General features: G+C 35.0%; 2 protein-coding genes across 5 annotated transcripts in view; one reads left to right on the top strand and one right to left on the bottom strand.

Moving 5' to 3' along the window:
• The window catches only part of LOC107037288 (plexin-A2), a 253,208-nt gene extending 248,766 nt beyond the window's left edge, over positions 1-4,442 (top strand). The window contains exon 12 of the mRNA XM_015255757.2: positions 110-4,442. Coding sequence (XP_015111243.1) covers positions 110-286 — 177 coding nt within the window. The 3' untranslated portion in view covers positions 287-4,442. The remainder of the gene's footprint in view (positions 1-109) is intronic.
• Positions 4,443-6,430: 1,988 nt separating this feature from the next.
• On the bottom strand, positions 6,431-15,469 carry LOC107037289 (NPC intracellular cholesterol transporter 1). 4 transcript variants are annotated; one of them, XM_015255759.2, is made up of 12 exons: positions 15,405-15,469; positions 15,193-15,281; positions 15,074-15,135; positions 14,680-14,814; positions 12,697-12,943; positions 12,532-12,611; positions 11,830-12,268; positions 10,787-11,032; positions 10,397-10,699; positions 9,183-9,747; positions 7,578-8,060; positions 6,431-7,241 (listed from the first exon to the last, which is right to left on the bottom strand). In XM_015255759.2, the coding sequence occupies exons 4-12, from the start codon at positions 14,784-14,786 to the stop codon at positions 6,835-6,837; spliced, it is 2,877 nt and encodes a 958-aa protein (XP_015111245.1). In that variant the 5' UTR covers positions 14,787-14,814; positions 15,074-15,135; positions 15,193-15,281; positions 15,405-15,469; the 3' UTR covers positions 6,431-6,834. The 4 variants fall into 4 exon arrangements, with proteins under 4 accessions (XP_015111245.1, XP_015111244.1, XP_015111246.1 ...); XM_015255758.2 differs by having other exon boundaries at positions 15,074-15,124; XM_015255760.2 differs by lacking the exon at positions 15,193-15,281 and having other exon boundaries at positions 15,405-15,458.
• Positions 15,470-26,801: the final 11,332 nt, after the last annotated feature.

Genomic DNA, 26,801 nt, shown 5'->3' with positions numbered 1-26,801 from the left:
GGTGATAGATTCTTATAAATCTTCCCTGGAGATACGTGACATTCCCGAAATTAAAAATTATTTTTCCCTCTGAAAATCATCAAACTAAAAATGATCTTTTCTCTCCCAGTTACACACGACAGAGTTCAACACGAATTGTGCCCTGTACGAGCTCTACACATACGCAGGAAAGTACAACGAACAATTAATAGTGACCCTCGAGGAGGACGAATTCTCCCAGAAGCAGAGATTGGCGTACAAACTCGAGCAGGTGCACAATATAATGGCGGCGGACGCTAATCCCTGATGTCCCGTTATACCAACCAAGTATCCGACAAAGCCCAGGCACGAGTGGCCCTGCTGAGAACCTGTCGACACTTGGTTACGGATTCAATTGCCATAAAAAATGTAATTCAAAAACGATTAAACGTGGCCTAAAGCTATCAATGAACGTTGTGACGTCGACTCCAAGACAACAGAGGAAAGGACAATTGAAGAAAAATCAATGTTTCCCATCGGTTTTATTTAATTTCGATAAAACTGAAGCAAATTGTTTTACAATCGTCCCAATTTTGTGATTTAATACGTGAGAAAAAGTGAGAAGTGAGAAATTAACTCACCTTGAATTAATTAAGATGATGAAGTGCGCGCAACGTTCGAAAAGAAATTGTGTATCGAAATAATAATAGGTGTTTCATAAATGAATAATTAACAAAGGAATGAAATAAATTTTAAATAAAAAAAAGCACATACGACAAAGTCTTCTGGAAGGCCGCTGGCTGGCAGGTGTGACTAATTATCATCGCACTTACCAGATAATTGTAAATAATATACCAAATTAATTTAAATAAAAAATGATATTGCAATAGGATTACAATTAAAATCACGCTCACACTCCGGCGGCCGACGAATATATCGTCATTTAAAATCAATAGTCGATCGTCGAATTGATGGCGATGAGAGATCTTACGATCAAGGGTTTTTAATGAAAAAAAAATTATTTGGGTATGATAATTATCACTGATTAAATGATGAATGAATGAGATTATTTGTAAATCAGTCGTTCATATATTGAATTTGTAAATTGTGCAACTGATCTATCCGCGCCACGTGCCCGATGTCAGCGACTGACGACTGATGATTTAAGGAAAATGGTGAAGATTTTTAAAAGAAACACAAACATTTCCATCCAAGCATCGATTAAAGGCGAATTGATAGGCTGGGAATTAGAGTTGAGGAGAAAATACGAAATGAGTGAAATGTAAATGCCGATTAGTCTCGTTAAGGGGAGACTCATGTGTTTTAAAAGCCTCATACGTTAAAGATCGATCATATGTGAATAAAAACGACGAATAAGTATAATAAAATAATTGTTTATTATTCTTTTGCCCTGCAGACGCTGAAAACGTTAAAAATGGCCGCATGGCTTCAATTTTTATGCTACAAATATTTTTTTTTCGTTAAAAAAAAGTGTAGAAACACAATTACGAATTACTTTTCTTTAATGTGACGTCTAAATAGCTAACTTCGTTTTTGTTAGCCAGTAAAACATTTTTCTAACATTTCCTATTCGTTTCAGACAGCAAAAAAATTTTTAAAATAAAAAAACAATTATTTAAACAAAAACAAAATTACTTGCTTAGTTCAATAATTTAAAAAAACTGTAGCTTAAAAATTAAGGATACTAGACTATCACTGACAATTCAAACGAACACTAAATAATTTTTTTGCACTAATTCTTTATTCTCATACATATATAATCGATCTTCAGTGGGATATGTTATTAACTCATAGTAGTCTCCCCTTAACGAGTGATTTTAGGAGAAATTGTCACAAGACCTTTTTCACGAGGAATTGAATTTCGAACAAAAAATGTCTTTTCACATTTCCCCCTGGAGTCCATAATTTCCGAGATAATCGCAAAATTCCATCACTCGAATGAAAAAAAAAATATTGACTGGTCCGAATTCACCGGATTGCGATAAATAAATGTACGAAAAAGAAACTAGTTAAATAATTGATATGAAAAAATATATATATATAAGATTGGATGGTCATTATGTATATGTGTACATACATACACTTTAATCAAATGCTCGGCGCATTGAAGAAATTAATAATTGATAATTAATAAGAAAAACGCATGTGTATGTATATATGTGTGCGTGCTGTGCCCTTCCGTAAACAAAAAACAATGATGAATAATATTGTCGCGAATATAAATATATATTATATATAGACGCACACACATTCGAGGATAAGACGGGGAGAATACGAAAAAAAGATTTAAAAAAAGTACGTGAGATAAACGTGAACAAAAAAATAACAGTGGAATAAAATCTTTTTCGAGAGTAATGAGATGGTGTATTAGTTGATAGGTAATTTTACTACAAATAAATGAGTAAATAAATAAATTGATATGGACTTATGGTCACGCGCGCGCGAGGCCAGCTCGATGTGACGGTTGTGTTGAGTGTGCGTGCTTCCCTCTTCCTAATGAAAAAAATAAATTCCGATTGAATACGTCCCATTTCCCCTTCCTCATCCACTTCCTGACCCTAAGAAATATTTGAATGCTGGCGAAAACTCTGACATTTGATGGAAATATACAGGGGAGAGTGGAGTAAACCTTTGACTTGTACAAATACTCATGACTCAGGAACAAATTAAGCTGTTGAGCTCAATGTGATTCAATTTCATGCGCAATTCAATGAGTTATTGACATTGAAGAGAAAAAAGTCAAGTGTCTATCAAGCACAGAATTATTCAGAACAGATTGAGTGACATATAATTGGACTGAATAAATTAAATCTGAGTTTTGAATGGAAGATTGCAAAAAATATTTTTGCAGAGATGAATATCTTGGGTGAATACTCATCTCAAGGAATTAAGTTTGTGGGAAAAAATGATGATGACGTGATCGAAAATGTCGAGTTTCATTCTCTCATTTTTTCCTTCAAGAACAATTATTTTCTATAAACTGATATTCCCTTTGCAGTGAGTATTCAACTTAAATACTCATTGGGAATATTCATCATTCAATACTTAAACATTATTTATTTCGTCCAACAGCATACAACTCAATCTGCCGAATGATTCTGAAACGAAAAATATCTCTCGAGCAAAAAGTGTATATTTCTCCCAAACCATGAGTTTTCCCCCCAGTGGAGTTGAATAAAATTAAAGTAAATAACAAAAATCTGCCATATATTCTTTCAATATCATCGAATCATCATCATCATTATCATTATCATTATCATTATCATAATTCATCAATACTCGTCGCCTGTAATTGTCATCAATGCTCATTATTGTAATAAAATGAAAGATACGCGACAGTTTCTCGTGTTACTAAAGAAAAAAAAATTCACCTCTAAATACTCCTAAATGAAAACATAAAAAAAAACAAAGTACCACCTTTTGTGCCACTCCTAAATATGCTTCAACGCCTCCGTCGTCATGTTGTTGTCACTCTTAATTAATTAATTGTAATATAAATAATGGAAATAATGAAAAGATAAAAAAAATCACTGTTGAGTATTGTCATGATTGTAATACATTGATATTGAATTGATATGAATTGATAATCATTAATTAAACGTAAAAGGAAAGAATAACAACAATTAAACTCTGTGGATGTAGCCATATACGATTCAGTGTGACAGAATAATTTGTTTTTTATAAATTCATTCTTCTTTCCATTCATTCTCTCTTATGATTATCCTCATTTCAATATTTTTATTGATTTCATGGGTGCGAATTCGGACGCGGTGCGAATGGATCGGTGCGACTGTATGATTTTTTCTCAAATTGTGTGATTGTGTGTGTCAAAAAGTGCGTCAATTTCAATGTGCAGTTGTTCGTGGAGAAAGTATTTATTGCTCAAAAATGAATAATGAAAAATGAAGGCGAAGATGAGAGAACATTGATGAGAAAATTGAGAAAATTGGGGGATAAGGAGAAATGGTAACGAGTGGGTAAGACAGGTGAAATAAAATCGAATGGAAAAGGACAGTGAGGGGGAGGTGATTATGGGCACTGAGAACAATATGAAACTTTTGAGGTGATCGAGGCCAGTTTGTAAGAAATCTCTAGTGAAGGGGTAAAACGTCATTTTCGTTAAAAACAAGTACCTTTGGGGGAAAATGAAAGAGCTTTTTGTAGCTGACGAAATTTGCCGTCGAAAAATTCTTCTAGGGGGAGACTACTCTGAGTTTTGATCAATTATACATGTATATGTTAAGAATGAGTGCAAAAGTAATAATTGTTTATTGTTCTTCGAAAATTAGTCCAGTGTAGAATCATAATTACGTATTATTTTTTATTCGACCTCTAAATAGCCGAATTATTCATACAATACAGCCAGCAAATGCATTCTCAGAATCTTTATAGTATTTTTTTATTTGTTTCAGATCGCAGAACAATAATTCAAAAAATAAAAAAATCCACATGAATAATTTAACAAAAATGAAATTGTCTGCAGTAAATAATAATTTTTTTGCACTAATTTTTCATTTATATGCATTTACAATCGATCTTTAAATCTTACAGTAGTCGAACCTTAACATTTTCTCATAATGCGTAACGACGAATTTAGGAAATTATCGCGATAACGATGGATTTCAGAAAAAAAGATCAGACTTTTTCGAGATAATCTCACACTAAATGCTACGTTTTGCCTCTTCACAAATAAATAAAGAGCCATTGTGCCCCTCCCCTGCGCACGCCGACTTCTAAATGGTACTAATAAACCCAAAGTGCCTCTGGTAGATTTTTGGGCATAAGCTTGAGTAATGAAAAAAAATAACAAATGAAAAAAAAACTTAACATTTATTAAAGAGAAGATGAGAAAAGAAAGGATAAAGACACAAACCAATAAATGATAATAACGACGAAATGGAATAAAAAATGAAACGAGAAACCACTGCGTATGCACATGAGTATACATATCATGTTTAAAATTGCGTCGTGCCACGCGTGTATGTATACCGTGTGCATGTGAATTTTTTTAGGATAGTTTATAGGATAGTCGATAGTAGCCTAGTCTCTGTGTCTGTGTGTCTGTCTGTACTACCCCCCAAACCTTCCCTTGAGAGTCTGTCCTGTCAATTTGCCACTCCCCATCACTGCAAATGCCCGATAAATCCCTTGATAAGTATTACATGAATACACACGAATAAAGAACTAATTCATGATGGAATTAATGAGCTTTTTTGCCATATCTCAACTCCAAAAATGTCGAAATTCCTTGAATTCTGGATTGAAGAAACTGAATTGTAAACAGAATTTTTTTATTGCGAATTTCACTCTATAAAAAAGATTCTTTAACGTTTTTCTCGTGTAACGAGTGATTCTAGGGGAAAATGTTAGAAGACATTTTCGATGGGAAATTTCGTCAGCTACAAAAAAGTCTTATGGCATTTTTCTCTAAAACCACTCGTTTCCCAGAGAATTGTGAAAATATACGATAGGTTTAATTGAATGTCCACTTCAGTCCAGAATAAATTCAACAATTAATTAAAATTCTCACATTTCCCTTCCCTCCACAAATTGGCACCTTTGCTGAGTAAATATAAAAATATCGATGGTTCCTTAAACTAATAAACAAGGGAAATCTTCAATGGAGAATGTAAACGATCCTCTCCCCTTCAAAATTTGTAAAATTCGTAAAGCGAAATAAAGTAAGATGTGTACTTTACCGTTAAATGCGGCTTGCTGCCCAGCAGTCTACCGTCGTGTGCGCAAAACGTAACAATAAACCAACGTAAAACAAATTAATTAACAAAAACCAACAAGGATAATTGATTAATAAGAAAACACTGTGCTGATGTACGCGCCTAGAGTAACGATTTCTTATTTTCCTTGAATTGCCTGATTGTAAATTTTCCGTCGAGTGATCTTGGTGTTTTATCCATCACTGGATTTTGTATGTTTCTGTTGAAATTGGGTGAGAATGAATTAATCCAGGGTTTCGTAATTAATTAAGGTGAAATGGTGAAACATGAGGGAATGAAAAAAATTTATCTCGGCATTAATTATCAAATTATCTCCTTAATGAACGATTTTAAGAGAAAATGTCAAAAAACACTTTTTGTTGGAAATTTAATTCTCTACAAAATATGTTCTATGAGATTTTCCTCTAGAACCACTCGTTACCGAGATAGATTGATATTCGCTTTATCATGTTTCATCCCTTCACGACAGCTATTCCTTCGCAAAAATACTGATTTCAAAAACGTAAGAAAATGACGAAAAATAAATAATTGTGAGAGAATAATTTGTATGAGAGGAATTTGTATGGAGTGAATGTCCATGGACTGTGTAAGACTGAGAGACGCAGCGATTGGAGATTCTTGACGTTTTTTTCAACATAAAAAATGGGGTTGATCTCCTCTCGCCGCTCATTTTTACGTCATAAATTCATTCATTACGATTATACATAAAGAAAAATGAAGGTGAAAATAATAATGCATCCAATTCACATGTTTACATATTCCGTTTAATGATAGTCATGTTTTTAATTTTTATCTTCCGTTCAATATCTTTTTTTTATATCAATGAAGGATAATCGAATGAATAACAGAAAATATTGGGAATAGAACAAGAGCAAGAACAAGAAATAATATAAAAATTATGAGCATCCTTGGGAACGAATAATTTTGTACTTGTTTTTAAATCTTAAAATATTATAAATATATATAAATAATACCGTTTTAATTTTAAGTTATCCAATTTACTTTTTGATTATTATTATTTTTGTATAAATGTGTGATTAATAGTATGAATAGTGTAATAATTTTGTATGTTTATTGAACCAAAAATAAATATTATTGATAATGATCAATTGATTTTTTATTAATCGTTAGTTTTTACGGGATTTAATGGCAATTGTGCGTCAATATCTTTGGTAATAGTATTGAGCTCAGTCTCTATTACATTTTTGTCATTGTTGTGCAGGCTTTTTGGGCCAATTGTACTGAGAATCACGGGGAGGAAGAGTAGACCGTGCCAGAGACCGAAGGTGATGGCCAGGAAGAAGATCTTGAAGAAGGTTTTGAAAACGTAGGCTTCTGAGAATATCAGAGGGAGTTGAGAGAGCAACATGGATCCAGCACCACAAATTACAGCTACTCCTATGTGTCTTACAGCGTTTACTGCTCTTGTGTGACGATTTTCACCGTTTTTTGGGGACTTGCTGTGGAGGAAGGCATGGGCTACGTGCGCTGCGTAGTCTACGCTCAGTCCAACTGCCAATTCGAGACCTGCAAGGATTTTTGAAGAGATAAATTTATTACTAGTCTCGAATTTTTCAAAAGAGACAAATTGAAACGAACTCAACGTCAAAAATTGCCTAATTATTTGAAATGATTTGAAGTTATTTGACAATGATTCTGAAATTAATGTACGTAAACGATCGGTTACAAAAAATTCGAATCTTTAATTTCGAGTGATCGGAGGCAATTCTTACTTTTAAAATAAATCAATAAAATAAATTTTGAATCGTTCTTTTTCTAGGATTATGCCTTTGGGAATAGAATCATTTCAGAAACGAATAATCTCAGAGGTGAATATGTGGAGACAATATTTTTTGTACTCACCAATACAAGAAACGATGTCGATACTCAATCCCCAATAATACATAAATCCACAGATGTCAACGAGTGTCAAGCTGACGCACAGAAGAATCCAAAAGCACGTCTGTGGTTCGGCAATCAGCAGTGATGTGGTCCCCATCACGCAGATGAGAGCGAGGAATATATTTCTAGTCACTTCAGTTGCAATTACCTTATCTGTCACCCAAGCACCGAACACAGTGCTCCAGATGAACGTAAATCCATTGATATTGGCATCGGCTAATGTCGATTTAGCATTGTCCATTGCTGGCAGCCATTGATCAGGCCCAGCGAAGCTTTTAAAAGCGAAATTGATGCTTGATACTTTTACTCTTGGAGCGCTCTGTCCACAGGTGATGTTCGAGGAGAAATGAAAATTCCCTTGGTATTTTCCACCCATTTGGCTGAAGAGAAACTTCGAGAGGTAGAATTGAAATTCTTCGGAATTCAAAGTGTTATTTCTGACATCTGCAGATAAATTTTATGTTAGAAAATAATATTGGGTAATTATTCTGTTTACATATTTTTCTGAGCTGTTTGATTCAGAAGAAAATGTCAGATTTTCATTGATGAAAATTTTATGGGCTTCAAAGAGGTGTCGGCATTTTTCTCTGATATTTACAAAACAATCTGTGAAGCATTTTTAACGAACAATTCTGTAAACATCACTGAGAAGAAAAGATTTTGAAAAATTTATCAAGAGAGTTTTTTCTGATATTTTCTGAAAAATGTCCGATATTGTCTTCCGAACTCATTATTTTCCGGAATATTTACAAAATAATCTATGCAAATTTTGAGAAAGAGTGGAGATAATTTAAAAAATCTCTCTTTAAAAAATTGATAAAAAAAATTGTTTAAAAAATTAAAAAAATTGTTTTTACAGGGAAAAGGTTTTCTCATCTTTTTTTTATAAATCCTCCCGTTTCAAAAATAATCTATAACATTTTCAAGCATCAAATTGGTCAATTAAATTGCGTGAGAAAAATTTGAAGAAAATTATGAATATTCAGCGCCATTCTAATTATATTTCGCACAGAATTTTATTTTTAAAATTTGGTGTTTATAGATAAATAACTGTAATTCTTTAAACTTTCGGTAACCTTATTTTTTTAGGCATGAAATCGAATGGTTATAAATTATTTATAGAAAATGCTCGTAATTTTCAAAAAATGCAATTTTTAAATCAATTCATCAATTTTTCTCCAAAAGTAAACTTTCTAATTTTTTTCAAATTTTTAAAATGTTTTCTAACGGTTCAATATTGAGATTCAAATTCCGTCCTGCAAAGTTGAAATAATAAAATCATTGAAAAATGCCCGAAAACTTAGGGTCAAATGGGGCTCAAATGGAAGCTCTCATGTTCGACAACAAAAGTAGAAAAGCGTTTCACTGGAGAAAAAATACCCAAAGTACTTGGATATTCTTAACATGCAAATAATTAAGAATGTCAAGATATCAAAATAATATGGAATATCAAGATTTATCTCTAAGCCGACTAGCTTTAAAAAATTATTCGATAAATCGTTTCTTCAAAATGTGAAAGAATCTATTACGAATTCACAAAGCTCAATAATTAATCAAAAAAATTACCTTTCTCATAATACATCATCACGAAATCAGCGAAATCATGTGGCCACGACTCAACATGATCAATAGTCGATAAATTCCCGAGAGTATCGGTGAAATCAATGATTCTAGGCAGCTCAGAATGATAATCCAAATCCCCAAGGATCGCCATGGACGGATATCCCTTGTTAGGAAATTGTGCGTTTCGAACAGAGATAAATTCCTGCAGATACGACCCCTCAGGAAGGAACCAGTTCATGTCGAACCACTGCTGCAGCTGAAGGGTTCCCATCACGGCGACAGTGGTAATGCCTAAAGTGATCCCCAACACCAACAGTTTCCCAGGCAGAGTCAGCACTATTCTCGAATAGAGGTAGTCTATGATACGTGATACTCTTGATTCCCTAGAATTCCTAGTGGACGGTTCGTATTTCTCATGAATTATACAGGGGAACATTCCGTTTCTCTGGCTCTCGACTCTTTTCACGTCCAACGAGAAAAAAGGTACGAAGAAGGTGATCTGGAGGAGAAATGTCACGAGAACCCCAACTGCTGCATAAATGCAGAAAGATTCCAGCGAAGGTAGAATCTAGGTGATGAAAAGGTGAAGAGCATTAATTGTAAGTCAATGATTGTTCACATTTCCATGATATTAATTAATTTAAGAAAGGTCAGAGGATATTGGAGGAATAATTACATTATTAATCAACATCGGCATTAATCAACATCGAAATCATTTCTCGGATATTGGAGAAATAATTACATTATTAATCAACATCGGCATTAATCAAATCATGTCTCCAATATCCCCTGACCTTTCTTAAATTGATTAATTGGAAGATGATTAAATTCATTTACAATAAGTATAAAAATATTCGACATAATATCCGGACACAATTGCTAAAGAACTTCATTGTGAATGGGAAAGTGTATCAGTTTTGCTGAGGAATTCCATTTGTGTACTAAAAAAATGTGAGGAGGAATTTTCCGTGAGAATTCAGTATCTATTCAATTTTTTCAGATGGGAATCGCCAATTTAGTGGGGAAATGCCACATCTACACGATTATTGAATTTTTTTAAAGAATAAATCAGAGAGTCAAGATCTTTTTAGTGTGGAATTTCACGTATTAAGAAAGTAAATGGAAAACCTAACAGATATACGTGTCGCATTCGACTCGAATTATTGTAATACTGCACTACTAAGTCAGTTCAATCAATATAATTATGAATTAAATACAGTGGATGCCCCAATGACGAAAGCGACTACATCTGTCAACGAAGTGATGCAAATGGCAGCTCCAGCATGGCTCAACATCATGGCAATTCTCTGCTCCACTGACTTCTCTCTATGTTCTTGAACGCTCATCAACTCCTTCCACGATGCCATCATCACAAAAATATCATCGACACCAAGACCCAGCAGCATCAAGGGTAATGATGAGTGGACTGGACCAAATGGTACTCTGAATAGAGAGCATGCACCAACTGCTACGATAAAAGCTCCGCCAACACACAATAGTCCCGCTGTTGTCAAGCAAAACTGGGAAAAATAAATAAGAACAGAAGATTAAATAAACTTAATTTATCTTGCAGTTGGGGGATTTTCGGAGATAAAATTAATACCTACACGATATTCTACCCAATTAAATCGAGACAGTATAAATTGTACGTAGAGAGTCATCAGGATGATTCCTATCATAAGTTTAGTAACATCTTGGAACATTGTTGAGGAGCTGACGTCCCCAAAGCTTCTCCCAGCTTCATAAAATAATTCAATACTTCGATTGAATGGATTTTGATCCTTCAAACGTTGAGCATTTGTCTGGAGTTCTTTCACGAACTCTGATTCCCAGTTTAAGACGTCAATTGAGGCCTGAAAAATCATTTTATACCAATTTTTTTACAGAATTGGAAGCTTCGATCTCGGAATTATTTTGAAACCAATATTCAGAGAAAGGTGAAAAATTTTAACATTGGGGCATTGTTGGACTGTTAAAAATTTTTGGCTGAAATTTCCGGTACACTATTAGGTAATTTGTATCACATTTCAGTTCCACTGGAATTCCAAGGAAATTCGTCTCTGAAGATTCAGAATTTCAGGGAAAAATCACAGAGAACTGTAAATGTTAGTTTAATTATTCCCTGAAAATTGATAGAAATCAGGAAAATTCTGATAAGTATATTTCAATTAATTGAAAATTCATGGTAATTCGGCACTGAATATTCACAATTTTCTTGAAAATTCAAATAGATCCAAGAATTCTCATTTTAATATACTATTAAAAAATTGGGAATTTCATGGAATTTTCAGTGTTTTACAATTTTTTCCTCTTAGATCACATCTTGTGCCACTCATCCATTCAATGCTTCATTGAATTCAAATTAAAATACATCGTCATAGAAATTCCATTAGGGAACAAACTGCTAATTTATGGAAAATTATTTAAAAAATTGAAAAATTTATTAAAAATATATTGACAATGTTGTGACGAAAGAAATTTCCCACTTGTTTTCTGTTGATATTACTGACTATGGAGATGATAGTAATAAATAAGACGAGATGCCATGCTTCAGAAAAAATTCCAACTCTTCATCAATGCAATAAACAAAAATGAGGAATTAATGGTCATCAATGATGATCGACTGAAGCAGAATAAAAACTCACATTACCCAGTCAGCAGTTCCAACGTCATTTCCACTCTCCCCCATGTTGATATTCGTAAAATTAATGTGGACCATCCACAACGTCTTCACAGCCTTGGCAGAGACGATTCTGCCCATGTAGTCAGTCTCAATTCCCCCTAACAATTCAGAAAAATTCATGGGGTGTCCCAAGGTGGGACTCAGCTTAGCCGAATGCAATTTGTGTATGATATCTCGTCTGGTTTGGATCCTAATGAGATCAGAGTCAAAGTTCCATAGATCCAGGATGCTGAATAGCAGACATCCCTTGGAGAAACTATTGAAGATTTTGCAGTAAATGTCACTGGGTGCGTGAACACTCGCTTCAAACTTCGTTTTGTTCATTTTCACTATCGGCTCTTCGTCGAAGAAATCGTCGTCTATCCCACGTTTGTTACGTATCGTATATTCTGCGATTAGGGGGACCCTTCAACACAAAAATATCATGAAAGTGGATTTGTCAAGTTTTTAGACTAGTCTAGAATGGGTGGTACGATTTTTTTGCAGCGAAATAACGATAACTAAGTTTTTATTAATCGTGAGAGCGAATGATGATCAACAATTCTTTTGGTATGCGATCTGTTTTGAAGTTCAGAAAGATTTGTGTGAAGAAAACAGTAATTTCACTTAAATAGTAAATTCACCTAAACGGGATTCTGAATTAAATAATCAAAAAAATTTGGAACTTACTTAAAACAAACGTCTGTCCATGCTAATATTGGCTTCTTCCTCGTCTGTACTGATAAAATTCGTTTAGTAATTTCATTCAACTGCAAAAATCAACAGAAATCATTAAATAAGTGATAAATTGAAGAAACTTAAAATTTTCGTGAGCTTGAGTGACTCTTGCAATACCTCATAGAGCACATCAGGATCTAAAACATTGTCAGCAGTGAGAATAATGGTCTCTGTCCTCTGCCCCTCATCGAAGTTTGCCAGGAGCCACTCCGTGTCCCTCACAAAGTCCGAATCTGGTGGTACCCATAATTTCAGAGGATTCTTCTCTTGCCGAAAGCGATAGAGACCAGAGAGGCATAACAATACGACTATGGTACTTCCAGCAATCCATTGCATCGGTGATCGGGCGATATTCAAGCCCAATCTGGAATAAAAATACTCGCTATCATTTCCAGTCTGTCAAATCATGATGAATAATGGATGAGGTCAGTATTCCTGAGGTATCTTGGAATCAAAGTAGATAAGGACGTTCTTATCGCAGTTGTTTTGGCCGGTGTCATCCAACTTTGAACGATACATCTTGCCAAAAATGTTGCTATCTCCGTTTGGTTTAGCGATATCAAGCAGCAACGAAATAATCTAACTTCCTGTTAAAATGAGACTGGGAAAATTATCGGAAACTAGAAGCACAGGAGTTTGCTGGGTCCGGCACTTTCCGTCCAAAGTTCCACGCACGACAAAATTTAGTAGATAAATCTAGCGAATTCGTTAGAAAATTATATTGAATTTCTATTGAACTTTCTAGTAGTTTTTGGAAGATTCTACTGAAACGTCCAATAGAAAATATTCAATAGAAAAGGTCAATAGAATTCGATTTTTCTATATAACTCATTCTCTTCAGATATTTTGTATAGAATTTCCTCGGCTGGAATTTTTATTTTCAAGTTTTTTCATTCTAAAAAAAACTTGAAAAATTTGAGTCGAGGGAATTCTGTAGAAAATATATCAATAGGATAAATTATATAGAAAAATCTAATTCTATTGACCTTTTCAAATGAATATTTCCCAATGAACGTTTCAATAGAATCGGCCAAAAATTAATAGAAAGTTCAATAGAAATCCAAAAGAATTTTCTGACGAATTCGCTAGGTTTTTCTATCAAATTTTTTCCTCCGTGTCTTCCGAAAAAATAATTTCTTTACACACACTGTTGGAAAATCAAGGAATAAAAGTCAATGACAGTAGAAATCCTATAGAAACCCATAGAATTCTTATAGAATTCCAATAGAATTTTCTAGTGAATTCGTTAGGTTTTCTATTGACTTTTTTCATACGTGTTCCTTCCAAGATACCCACAAAATACTCATCTGTCCCACAGTCCAATCGAATCATCTCCCTGTCCCCATCGCCACAAAACCCAGAAAATGCCATTTACCTGCCATTTACCCAGAAAATGCCATTTACCTATTTAGTAGATAAGTCTAGCGAATTAGTTAGAAAATTATATTGAATTTCTATTGAACTTTCTAGTAGTTTTTGGAAGATTCTACTGAAATGTCCAATAGAAAATATTCAATCGAAAAGGTCAATAGAATTCGATTTTTCTATATAACTCATTCTCTTCAGATATTTTGTATAGAATTTCCTCGGCTGAAATTTTTATTTTCAAGTTTTTTCATTCTAAAAAAAAGTTGAAAAATTTGAGTCGAGGGAATTCTGTAGAAAATATATCAATAGGATAAATTATATAGAAAAATCTAATTCTATTGACCTTTTCAATTGAATATTTCCCAATGAACGTTTCAATAGAATCGGCCAAAAATTAATAGAAAGTTCAATAGAAATCCAAAAGAATTTTCTGACGAATTCGCTAGGTTTTTCTATCAAATTTTTTCCTCCGTGTCTTCCGAAAAAATAATTTCTTTACACACACTGTTGGAAAATCAAGGAATAAAAGTCAATGACAGTAGAAATCCTATAGAAACCCATAGAATTCTTATAGAATTCCAATAGAGTTTTCTAGTGAATTCGTTAGGTTTTCTATTGACTTTTTTCATACGTGTTCCTTCCAAGATACCCACAAAATACTCATCCGTCCCACAGTCCAATCGAATCATCTCCCTGTCCCCATCGCTACGAAACCCAGAAAATGCCATTTACCTGTAGAAGAAATGCTGGACCCCAGTGGCGACGTTCTCCGGGACATTTTTAATCCTCCCCCAGAGAGACTTCCTCTTCCTGACGTTTTCCTCAAACCCCTCGGCCATACTTCACCGCACCTCCTGTTCTTTGTCTCTGGACTCCCACAAAGTAACAATGAAAAACAATTACCCCGGCAATTATTATGATTCACATGTCTATCCAATTACTCATAACAAGCATCATTCAGAATCATTAATTGTTACTCTATCAACTTGATTATTAGCGGCACTCCACAGATTGAATGAACCACTGCAGAACGAAACTCCCAACGAAATGCTTGATAATGCAATCGGACGATTTTCGCTGATAGACATTCGAAGAAGCAAAAAAATGATGCAAAACGCGGACTAACCTCATTCATACTATCGAGTGGACATTCCACTGGCCTGTGCTGGTCTGCGCGCTGTGGATTGACTGCATTATGAAACAATAATGACAGTAAATTACTAATAATTAAATGGTAATTGATACCTCGATGTTCCTCTCGAAGACAATTTCAATTGTTCAATTGAAATTATGTAGCTTTCAATAAATTCGTGAAGTCTCTTTTTCGCTGAAAACTGGTGAATACGAATGTCTAATTATCATTTAGGAGATTGATTATATATTGAAGGGACCGTGTCGGCACCTTTGACGTGAAGAGACGACATGTGCTTTTTGTTTACACCTGAGTCTCTATTTACCTTTTTCCCTGTACATGTAAGGCCTCACTCTACCGCGCACGCACTCGTCGTTGCGCTGTATGTACTGATGGGGTACTGGCAGATAATGCGTAATTAGTTTTTTGGCTCGTCATGACTGTACGAATATTCAGTGGGAGATATTTTTCGATGAGTTGAAGTTTTAGTCAACATGCATAACATGGCATTGATGAACTCCGCCCCCAGAAAAATGGTTCTTTTGAATCAAAAAAATGTTGATTTGAAATTTTTTACTTATTTCAGGAATATCTTTTTACAAATGATTAAACTTGTTTACTCGTTTCAAGAAAAAGGATTTTGTTATATTAAATAAACTATTTCTTTACTTCAAATAACATTTCTATTGAATTTGAAAAAACAGTTTTTTTATTTCAGTAGCGAAGCGGCAGACCGATTTAAGTCGACTTCGCTCTTCGCTGAGTTTTTGAGAAATATCTCCGAATCTAAGAGAAATAGTGAAATTTTTATAATAACCTTTTTTGTAGAGAGAATTGCGAGCTACAAAAAAGGTCATTACAAAAATTGGCTGTCTCCTTTACGTTTCGAGATATTCATTAAAAACTGATCAATATTCTAAATCGACTTGAACCGGTTTACCGGTTCGCTACTGATTTCAAATAAATGATTTTTCTTAAAATCAAATAAATTTTTTGACCGATTTTTCGATTTTTTAATTTTGATTGCAAATGGAACCTGTGCCATCAGTATGTCATGAAGCGCGAAGAAATTGTTTTTCGGGTCATGTGTGTGTGTATGTACGTGACAACTTGGGCTTTTGGTGATTAATTTGGAATTTTTTTTGGAATTTCATGGAAGATATTATAGTAAACCTCATGAGAGTGAGATTGAATCGGATTTTGGGAAAAAAATGGTTATGAAATTTCAAGTTTTAAATAGAATTCACGGATATTCATGAGTTTTTAGTGGAGTGAGATGGAAATTTCACAACTTGATTGAATTTTCAGTCGAACATGGATATTCAGAACCAAAATGACATGGATTTTCAATTTTTCCCTGAATTTTCTTGATTTTTCTGAATTTTCACAGAATAATTAAACTGAAAAATCAAGTATTTTATTGATTTCCAGATTATTACCATTCATATTTCTTTCCTACTACAATTTGAACAGAAAATCAATTGGAATATTTGATTTTTCAATGACAAGATTTGCTGAAATGTCAGTGGAACTTGAGCACGATAAAAATTTCCGGAATTTGGTACGAAAAATCCAGACGAAAATTTTTAACAGTTTACTGTCAGTTGATAAAATCTGGGGAGTGTTACCTTAAGCGCGCAGAGAACTTGGAGAATTCTCGCTGGGTGTCTCCACAGATCTTAAAATACGCGCGATGAATCCTACCCAGTGACCAATTTCTTTAGANAGATCCGATCAATTAGCCCCTCATGTATAGATATTCCAAATTTTTATTTTTTTCCTCATTGAAGTAGTTTTGAAGAAAATTGCGAGCTAATAAAAAACATTTGCTAGTTAGTACTTTTTTTAAAATAAATTTTTGAAAAATCACCCCTGAAAAAAAAAGCGTTATCCCCCCTGTTTCATTATTTCCAAAAAATTTAGTCACCAATCGGTAGCAAATTGTTTGAAGAATTTTGCGAGTTAAGAAAAAATCGTCAATGAATGAATGAAGTTTCTGACATCTTTGCTACAAACTCGGGTCTTCAACTCGGGCTTTCATTTGAAGGCCCAACTAGTAAATAATCCATCCCAAATTTCTCATGAAAGTGGTACTTTTGTTCACGAACATATTTCAGTTAAATTCTCAACTCGCATCCAAACCCCACCGACCATAATTAGTGGTTTACCCATAAACCATAATTAGTTGTTTTGGGAAAACCGCTAATTGTTTGTAGTTGATGAAGTACCGATTCCATCTCTAATTTTGAAAGTGCAGAAGTAAAAAATTAATTCTGAATCATTGATACGTGGAATACACTATCTTTTAATTTTCCAATGTCCGTCATACTTCGGATGTTAATCACAAAATACTGGCCTGAGTGTCCTTTAAGATTTCAGAAGTCATTACATGATCAACAATCTCCGATGTCCATAAATATTTTGGAAAAATAGATTGGCGAACCGCCGCACATGTCCTCTAGTCACTTTTTCCCGAATGTATTTTCCGTTTGAACGCTCGAAAAATGCATAACGCGTAGAGATCCAATTACCATCAACAATACATCCCCAGAATAAATTCCCCAATTTATTAAAACACTGGAATGCCACATGTGCGCTATCGAATGACTTGTACAACACGATATTGTTCGTCAAGTACGGAAATACAAATATCCAGGACAATTGTGAACTGAGCACTCAATATAACATACATTGTACTACGCTCACTCTCGCAGTAACTATAATTACGACAAGTATGTCACAACAATTCTGGGCAACAGTGGTAGGACATTACTACAAGTCCTTAACCAGATGAATTCAGTAGCGAAGCGGTAACCGGTTTAAGTCGATTTTGACTATTGTCCAGTTTTCGACGAATATCTCGGAATCTAACAGAGATAGAAAAATGGTTATCATGACCTTTTTTGTAGATCCAATTAAGGGCTATAAAAAAGGTGGTAAGAAAAAATTTGCGATCTCTCTTAGATTCCAAGATATCCATCAAATACTGACCAAAAGTCAAAATTGACTTGACCCGGATTACCGTTTCGCTACTGAATTCTACTTTGTACATTGTTCTCAGTTCAGAACAGATATAGAGATAGATGATTGTTAAAATATTGAAATATTGAAATATTGAAAAATTGGGTTTGGAATCTCACTTTTCACACCATTTGAAAAGCCCGTAAATTAAATAAACAAGTGGGAAATTGCTTTTATATTAATATAGTATAGTTTTTTTTACTAATTAATTAGCAATATGCTTCCGAATGGTGATTTTCCACGTCATCTGCTTCTATAGTATATAATCCATCGTTTCATATAATTTTATTAAATTCAATGAAGTTTCTCCTTTAATCAATAGTGTTGAATTTTTAATTTAGTTCAATATTTGATGAAATTTAAAATGTGAAGTAATATATATCTATACCATCCATTTATTCGATGGAGGTGAAGTCGAAGCAGGTCCTTTTAATGATAATTGAATCATTTTTAACCTTCTTTTTTTATTATTCAAATAATCAGCGGAAGTAAATTTCACGAAAAAAAATACTTGATTCACGTATATTTTATACTCGGATGGGGGTGGGTTTAATAAATTCCGGCCAAAATATTATTAAATGAAGAACAAAAGATTAGATAAAGAGCTTTATTAGATTCAAATGCGTCATTTTTCAGGGCATAATTCATGCCGACGTTTGTATCTCCGGCAGATTTTCATCACGACAAAAATCAATTTTTCCTCCCCAAAGTAGCTAATGAAAAAGTGGAGAACCAATACATTGCGATATTCTTTATTCAAGATGTTTTTTCACGTCGTACAATATTCTGGTTCAATGTAGTTTCCAATGAATTATTGTCACTATTCATACTAATTATCCCCAGCAGTAAGACACAGGTACACATTACTCAACCGAGGGGGTTCATTTAACTCGAGAGTGTGCGTGCCTCTTCATGTTCTCCCGACGTTCGCATAACCAACGTCTGCTCCTCTCCTCGCGTTAGCACGTTGTATTACAGATATTTGAGAGGCAGCTCGTGCCCCCTGTCACCCGCCTGAATTATCCAATATTAACACAAGTAAGGGAGGGTTGCTCAGAAGAGGATCATTCTCGTGAAAATTACTAGGCAACTGTCTATGAAATTTCAATTTTTTTCTTCACGCTATGTTTGTCCCTGGAAATCAGTGACATGTTCCTAAAAATTATTTACGCTTCTGAATGGAAGCTTTGTAATGGTTCATATTCATGTTTCGGATTCTTTACGTTACGTCGACCGATTATGATTCAAACAAGTGACCCATTGCATAGGTCTAAATCAAGTATAGTTTATTTACTGAAAATTAGCAATTTGCTTCCAAATGGATTAATCGAATTAAAATAAAAAAAGGGCATATTCGGTTTTCTGTCATTAATTTCAGATTAGTACAAATCCTTCCTGAAGATTAACCTCAGAAAAATTCAAGTTTTTTTTTTAAAGAAACTTGGAGATAAAATTCTTTAGCGACCTGAATTTATTTTAAATTAGACAGACTGAGTGAAAACAAAATGAATGTAAAATTTGATATCACAAGAGTTCATGCTCCTGCTACATCAATGTTGATGTCTTCTCGGTCGTAAGTAAATTTTTAAAATTTTATTTTTCTCCTGAATAGTTTTCCTCAAACTGGACTTGAGATCAGTATAACTTTTTTGCTAATGAGTTAGCAAGTTGCTTCTGAATGGTAAATTGGGGAGGAAGAAATACCAGCCATGAAACCTTAATATGATCCCTAAATATCCCAAAGATTTAACATGAGCTCCATGTGCCCTGGTTAAACATTTAACAGACGCCGACTAAATTAAAATTAAACTGGCTTAAACTTCCACTGAACATTGATTAAACCTTGACGAAGCCTGATTAACCTCCGACTAAATACCGACTAAACCATAATTAAACCCCAATTAAATGCTTTTTAAGACTATAATTTCACAGCAAATAATGCGATCGCCACTATCTTCGAACTCGACCGAGACCACATCCAAACGAATATTTTAAGCCATAATTGAAAAGATTTCGACTATTATTTTTCGAACGATCGTCGCCAAACTAAATTTGAAAAAAAGCTCACAATACATACGGACATGATCTAAAAACAGCATATTCGAACTTCTAAGACCAAAATTAGTCATCGTCGCCCCCAAAAATAGAAATTTCAGATTTGACGAATACAATGCTTCCATGCGGAAGCAAAAATCCTAAATTTAAATATGGACAGTCATTTCTGCTTCCCTTCAAAAGCAAAGAGACAAATAGGGTAAACTGCCCAGTAGATGGACGCCTAAGAAAACCGCCCAGTAGATGGACGTTTGTTTTTTAGCAATTGAAAAAAAAAATTGATCGAAAAAAATCGTCGCTCAGAGGTTAAGAATCACAACAGTTGGTGAAAATTCAAAGCAACAATTCACATTTCAGTATTTTTTTGCGTAATTTCCTATCCAAAAGTAGCTCGTCCATCTACAGGGCAGTGTCCATCTATTGGGTAGCTTACCCTACCCCAGCGAAAAAACTCGAAATCCAAGCACAACTACCCCTTGACGAATTTAAACGGATGATACGGATTAAAGAGTGGAAAGTGCAACAACCAAGATGCCCCGGTGTGCGCCTGGCTTCAGCATAGCAGCGTCAGCGCCCACCACGACTCGCGTCTCACCCCTTCGCCCAGCGCTGGCACGCCGTAATAATACGTAATATCTTTACTGTTTTAGGCAGCCCGTTCGCATTATTCGGATGCCGAGCGTGCCGCGAAAGTTTAATTTCGAATCGTATTATATCCGCAGGGGCCTCAGTGAGAGTTGCCACGCTGCCTAGTACAGCTTGTCCGGGCTTCGGTGTTAGTCGGGCCAGAAAAGGGATACACCGGAGGTAGAGGTGGACCACTGCAAAAAGCAAAAGGGAATAACAAGGAGGACTCTATCTGACGCTGCATGGAATTAAACCACGAGAGATATTCCTCTTCGCATTGCGCGCTTGGATCTGTCGCTTATCTGTGACGACAGTGTTGGCATTGTTCAGGGGTGTAATTTATAATGACAGTATTTTCAACGCAACACTGATAAGGGATTTTACTTGGAATGTGAAGGAACATTTTTTTTAATGTTCGGCAACTAGGGGAGGATACAGTGAGAAAATCAAGAATATCGTGGCTCGAAAATTGACACGAAGAAACTATCTTACACTGAGAAAGAAAAATTTCGTCAAGCACGGAAAAAATATACCTGAATTGAGTATAAAATATACTTATTACGGACCTCATTAGACAAATATGAATATTGTTGAAAAAACGTTCACATAAAATGTAAAAAACTTTATTTGCGTTTAGCCAACTATTTTCCATCTATTTATTTCATTTTTTATTTGCGTTAATCTAGACTGATATTCGTATTCAACGAATTAACATTTTGTGAAAATTACTTACTAGTCTACTATCTGCATATCACTTATCAATTCATTCGATTTGTCTAGAGTTAATTTGAGAAGTTAAAGCTGAGGGTCCACGAAACACCCAATTTATCAAAAAAGATTTTCTAAGATATTATTATAACAGAATAACGTCGATTATCTATGAATGTTATAAATTCATCTTCACGCAATTTAATTCACAAATTCAATGATAAATTCAATCCTCAAATTGAATTCATCGATCAATAGTGTTGTCTCAATGAACCTGTAAAAGATACTTTCATATCCTTAAATCCGAAAAAAACTCAATTTCCTTGAAGTTTCAATGAAGTCTAGAAGTGTACGTGAAGGTCTCAAAGTCACAATTTACAACATTCGAGAAAAAATAAATGTAAGAGCACTTTATAGAATTCTTTTCTTCTCTCAGTACTTCACTCAACTCATAAGATTGACGATCGCGTGTAACACACGTGAAAATTCAGAGAGGAAAGGTGAAGGGCTCTCAAGCTATGCTCCTCAGAAGAGTGTCTGAGGATTCATGGTATCCGGATACGAGCTAGGTGAACTTCTGACCGGAAGTCAGGGGCTAAGTGTGGCTTCCGCTACCATTACTGTTCGGTAAATGCAGTTCTATCCTCCTTCACTTTCTCTCCTGTTTTTATTTTTCCTTTTTCACCTAAAATCCGGCTCTTCTCCGCTTGGGAATATGGCTGCAAGTCACGGTATTGTAATTTCAGTCCCCTCTGTACTGTATTTTGATTAATCTCTGAATATTATGTTTATTAATAGAAGTGGTGAACTTTTTGGGGATTGTACACTGTTAAAAATTTTTGGCTGAAATTTCCGCGACACTCTTTGGAAATTTATATCGAATTTAATTACCACTGAAATTTCAAGGAAATTCGTCATTGAAAATTCAGAGTTTTGTGGAAGAATCAAAGAGAACTGTAAATTTCAGTTCCATTTTTCCCTGAAAATGAATAGAAAACCAGAAAATTCTGGTAAATATATTCTTGAATTATCAGGACAGTGACACCGAATGCGATTTAGGGGGAAAAAATTATTAAATTTCAGATGTCACGGAAAATTCAATGTAATTTGACCTGAATATTCATAGCAGATTGGAAATTCAAATAAATTGAAAAATTCTCGTCTTTATACTGCTTAAAATTTTGGAATTTTACTGAATTTTCAGTGAAACCTGAAATTTTATAATTCTTATTCCCCTAAATCGCATTCAGTGTCATTGTCCTGAAAATTAGTAGTCAATTGTCCATGAAATTTTTTTTTTCCAACAGTGTAGAGGGAAAAAATCATGAAATTTCAGATTTCACTGAAAATTAAATGTAATTTGACCTGAATATTCATATTAGATTGGAAGTTCAAATAAATTAAGGAATTCTCATCTTTATACACTGAGAGACATACCGCCATAATATTACAAAACTAATGTCTCGCGTCAAATATCTCATCTCGTGAGTAAAAATTTCTTGGGATAAGATTTAGGGATAATATGTCAGACAATGGCAGATTTCGATGAAGACATTTCATGATAAAGTGAGAATTTCTCGCCACAAGAAATCGGTTTTTGCGTGTCAGAAGATGAGCAAAAGCTTCGAATCAGAGACTTTCATATTGAATGAACAGAGAGTTTACGCAGAGGATATTAAAAATATAATTTTTCAGCAGAACTAATTCTTTCTCTCAGTGTAACCGGTAATGTTTCGAACATAATTTACGTTTACATTTTTCTGTGTATATCAGTTGTGTACCCATGCACTCGTAAAATCGATCAGATAGCTGTGCCCTCAAGACTTTCTCCATACCCTCCACTCCATCCAAGAATAATAAACTTTTCAGAAATTCCATATTCGTTGTCATAACAAGTCATATGTATTTACCAGTGGAGTACCCACATGCATTACGAATGAGACTGGTCTTTTACACAGGCCTAATTAACACTCATTTAAATTTTCGGCGCTTGGAGCCTCTCACAAACGAATAGGACTTGCTAACGACGCTACTTCATTGCCGATTCACTCGTTTCACTGTGGATTAAGAGATGCCCATACGAAATACCTCCAGAGGTTCTCCCCACACTCGTATGTATGTATGTATGTATAAACCCACTCGGAGGTGAACGCGTCACGTGTGTCTCTGGCTGCCCACGACCCCATGGAAAATGCATACGCAAATTTCCAAGGAGGACCGGCGGCCAGTCTCCACACGAGGGGTCACTGGTGGTGGCATTGAGTGGTGGTAGCTAGACATGCAAAATGACCGTCATTTTTTCCTCATATAACACGATATTGGAAATGGGTGATTTTGAATAAATCAATCCGGTTGAGTTGAAACTTTTCTTTATTTGAAATTATATACGAGGAAGACACATCCACACGCTTTGAGCTCCTCAGACGGACTGACTAAAGAAACAAAGATCCCAGAGGTCTGAAACCCTCGCGACATAGACCCACAAAGGTCTCTATTCATTTACAGATGTTTAGACTGAAAAATCAAATGCCCAAACATTCGTCCACGCTCTTCTCAGAATTTCAGATCAGAAAAATCTCCTCTTATAATAATATAAACACACTGTGAAATATAAAATTAATTTTTGTAATCATGGAATGTGAACTCCAACACACGATATAAACAATATGAAGAAAAAATATGATGGTTATAACACGATATAAAAAATATGAGGAAAAAATGTAGCGAAGCTACTTGTGTATTTATTTCAGATTAATTGAATGTACACGGATCTATACTCGACAGTGAGTTGAAAAAATCCGCGCCAAGGACGTTGGTCCTGCTGCTACTAATTTTTTATTTCATAGAGAATTTTTTTGCAATCCTTATTCGATTTAGAAATACCTTTCTCATGGACATCTGATCGTGCCCTACGGTCATTCATTTGACATTTATAGACTTGCCTTTTGTTTCATTTCTTTGTATTTTTCAGCGATTTTTAATGTTCGGTAAGAATCAAATAAAACATTTCCTTGGCGTAGTTTTTTTAGAAAAACATTCGTTTTTGTTTTTTAACAGCAACATTAGTTTTCGCCCTGTACCTTCCCTTCCGCTGCAGTTCCGAGAGTAAGTCGGTTATTTCTCATTTCATTTCCACCACTGAATCCCCACTTACGGCTTACCGTCCTCTCATATGTGACCCTCTCGCTGCAAGTGGTGAAAAAACTAGGCGCGGAATGTTATAAGAAGTTGCCAAACCTCACGGGAGCTTAAAAAAAAATTGTCTAGCAACAGTGGCACGCTGCACTGTCGCAGAGGAGCATAAAAGCAGCGTGTCTGAGAACGATAACGCCTTTACCCCCTTTTTCCCTCGGCTTATTCCTCTCAGTCCCACCCAGGGCTCGGTCAAGCCACTCTGGCATCTCACACCGTGCGCAAGAACTCGTGATAGGAATGCAAGTCAGGAATGAATACCATAATTTTTTTTCTCAGGTATTTGTGAATGGATTCCTGGAACAACTGTATTGGAAATGGGTGATTTTGAATAAAAATCAATCCGGTTGAGTTGAAACTTTTCTTTATTTGAAATTATATACGAGGAAGACACCTCCCCACACGCTTTGAGCTCCTCAGATGGACTAACTAAAGAAACAAAGATCCCAGAGGTCTGAAACCCTGGCGACATAGACCCACAAAGGTCTCCATTCATTTACAGATGTTTAGACTGAAATGCCCAAACATTCGTCCACGCTCTTCTCAGAATTTCAGATAAAAAAAATGTTCTCTTATAATAATATAAACATACTGTGAAATATAAAATTAATTTTTGTAATCATGGAATGTGAACTCCAACAAACTGAAATAATAATAATGCTGTTGCACGGAGGAGGCCCCTCCACCGGCCGGATACCTCACATTATCGTAGTAAAACAGTTAATATGGTAAGCAATAACTGTGCGGGCTCCGGGATTATGGAGATATATTGCGACGGGGTAGTTTATAACTCCGTACGTGGCTATGGCGAACCTATCTCCCTTGTCCGAGTGGCCATGTATTACAAACGAATAATATCTCGTTTATGTTAATTCATCATGTGCTTTGGAGGAGAAGAATATTGGTATTAAAATTGAGGAATTGAAATTTTTGCGAAGCCCCCCCCCACTGAAGAAAAAAGATCACATTTATTTAAAAAAATAATTATAAAAAAGTGTGATTTAAAAATTATGCGGAACTTCTGAAGAAAAAATTAATTATATTCATTAAATATGTAGTTCAAAAAACTTGTGAAGTATTTTTAATTGAAAAAAATTAATTATAATAATTACAAAATATAATTTTTAAAAATCATTAAGAATTCGCAAAAAAAAGAAAGTTATAATTATAAAAAAATATGATACAAAACGTAATTGAAAAATCGGAGAATATTTTCCCGGGGACGCTAATGCCCCGGATTCTCTAAATTCTAATTCTCTTAGAATTCTTTAATGCCTAAAGGAGGTTAGGCGGTGTTTGAGGTGAATTTGAGAGTGAATTTCTGTGGTTCCCGGTAGCTTAGTCGGTAAGAGTGCCCGGCGCGTATCTGGGAGACCCGGGTTCGATTCCCGGCTGGGTGAAGCGGAAATTTTTTCTCTCTAAATTCTAATTCTCTTAGAATTTTTTTTTTCCCGCTTTCATCACAGCGTGATGAAAAAAATTTTCCTTTCGTCTCACTGAAATCGTGCGCAACTTTCAATCTCCCCTAGTTTTCCTCGTTACGGAATGTGACCAGCGAAATTATCCGCTCTCAAGAGCGATCACAAGCTCCGGAATCCGGTAGATATGGAATGAGAATTGAACTCAGCAGAAATAGAATTCACCGGGCGAGTAAAGGACGAGGGAATGGTATGAGAGGGATGCTTGCCGCGTTTTCCTGGAGAAGACGGCCGAGCCAAGAACGTAAATCACGACTACAGGAAATCCAACAAGTGATTTTATTACGTAGACGGCTCGCTTTCCCTCCTCGGTACGCGGTCGCATCTCCTACCCTTTTGCCGTTCGATTCCTCTCCCTCGCACCGCGTGTCACTCACACCAAATATCGAGCCGAGTGGCGCTGGGCGCCCTCCAGACAAGGATTCCCTCGCGCGTGCCAAATAAAAATTCTTCAACGATTATCGATATGAATACTCCAATTTTTTTTGTATTTTCATTTGGGTAATGGGTTATTTTATGGCATGAATGCGCGGTATTTCTGGGGTTATTGAATTGGATGGCTCATGGTTATTCAATCATCTCAGGAAATTTCGGGCATTTAGAACAACGAAAAATCGCATTTTTTTATTTTTTTGTAATTA

This window comes from Diachasma alloeum, unplaced genomic scaffold, assembly GCF_001412515.2.
Source record: "Diachasma alloeum isolate Michigan unplaced genomic scaffold, Dall2.0 Dall_scaffold_00216, whole genome shotgun sequence".
NCBI classification, from domain to species: Eukaryota; Metazoa; Arthropoda; class Insecta; order Hymenoptera; family Braconidae; genus Diachasma; species Diachasma alloeum.
Note: the sequence above shows the minus strand (reverse complement) of the source record. Positions and strands in the feature narration are given on the sequence as shown.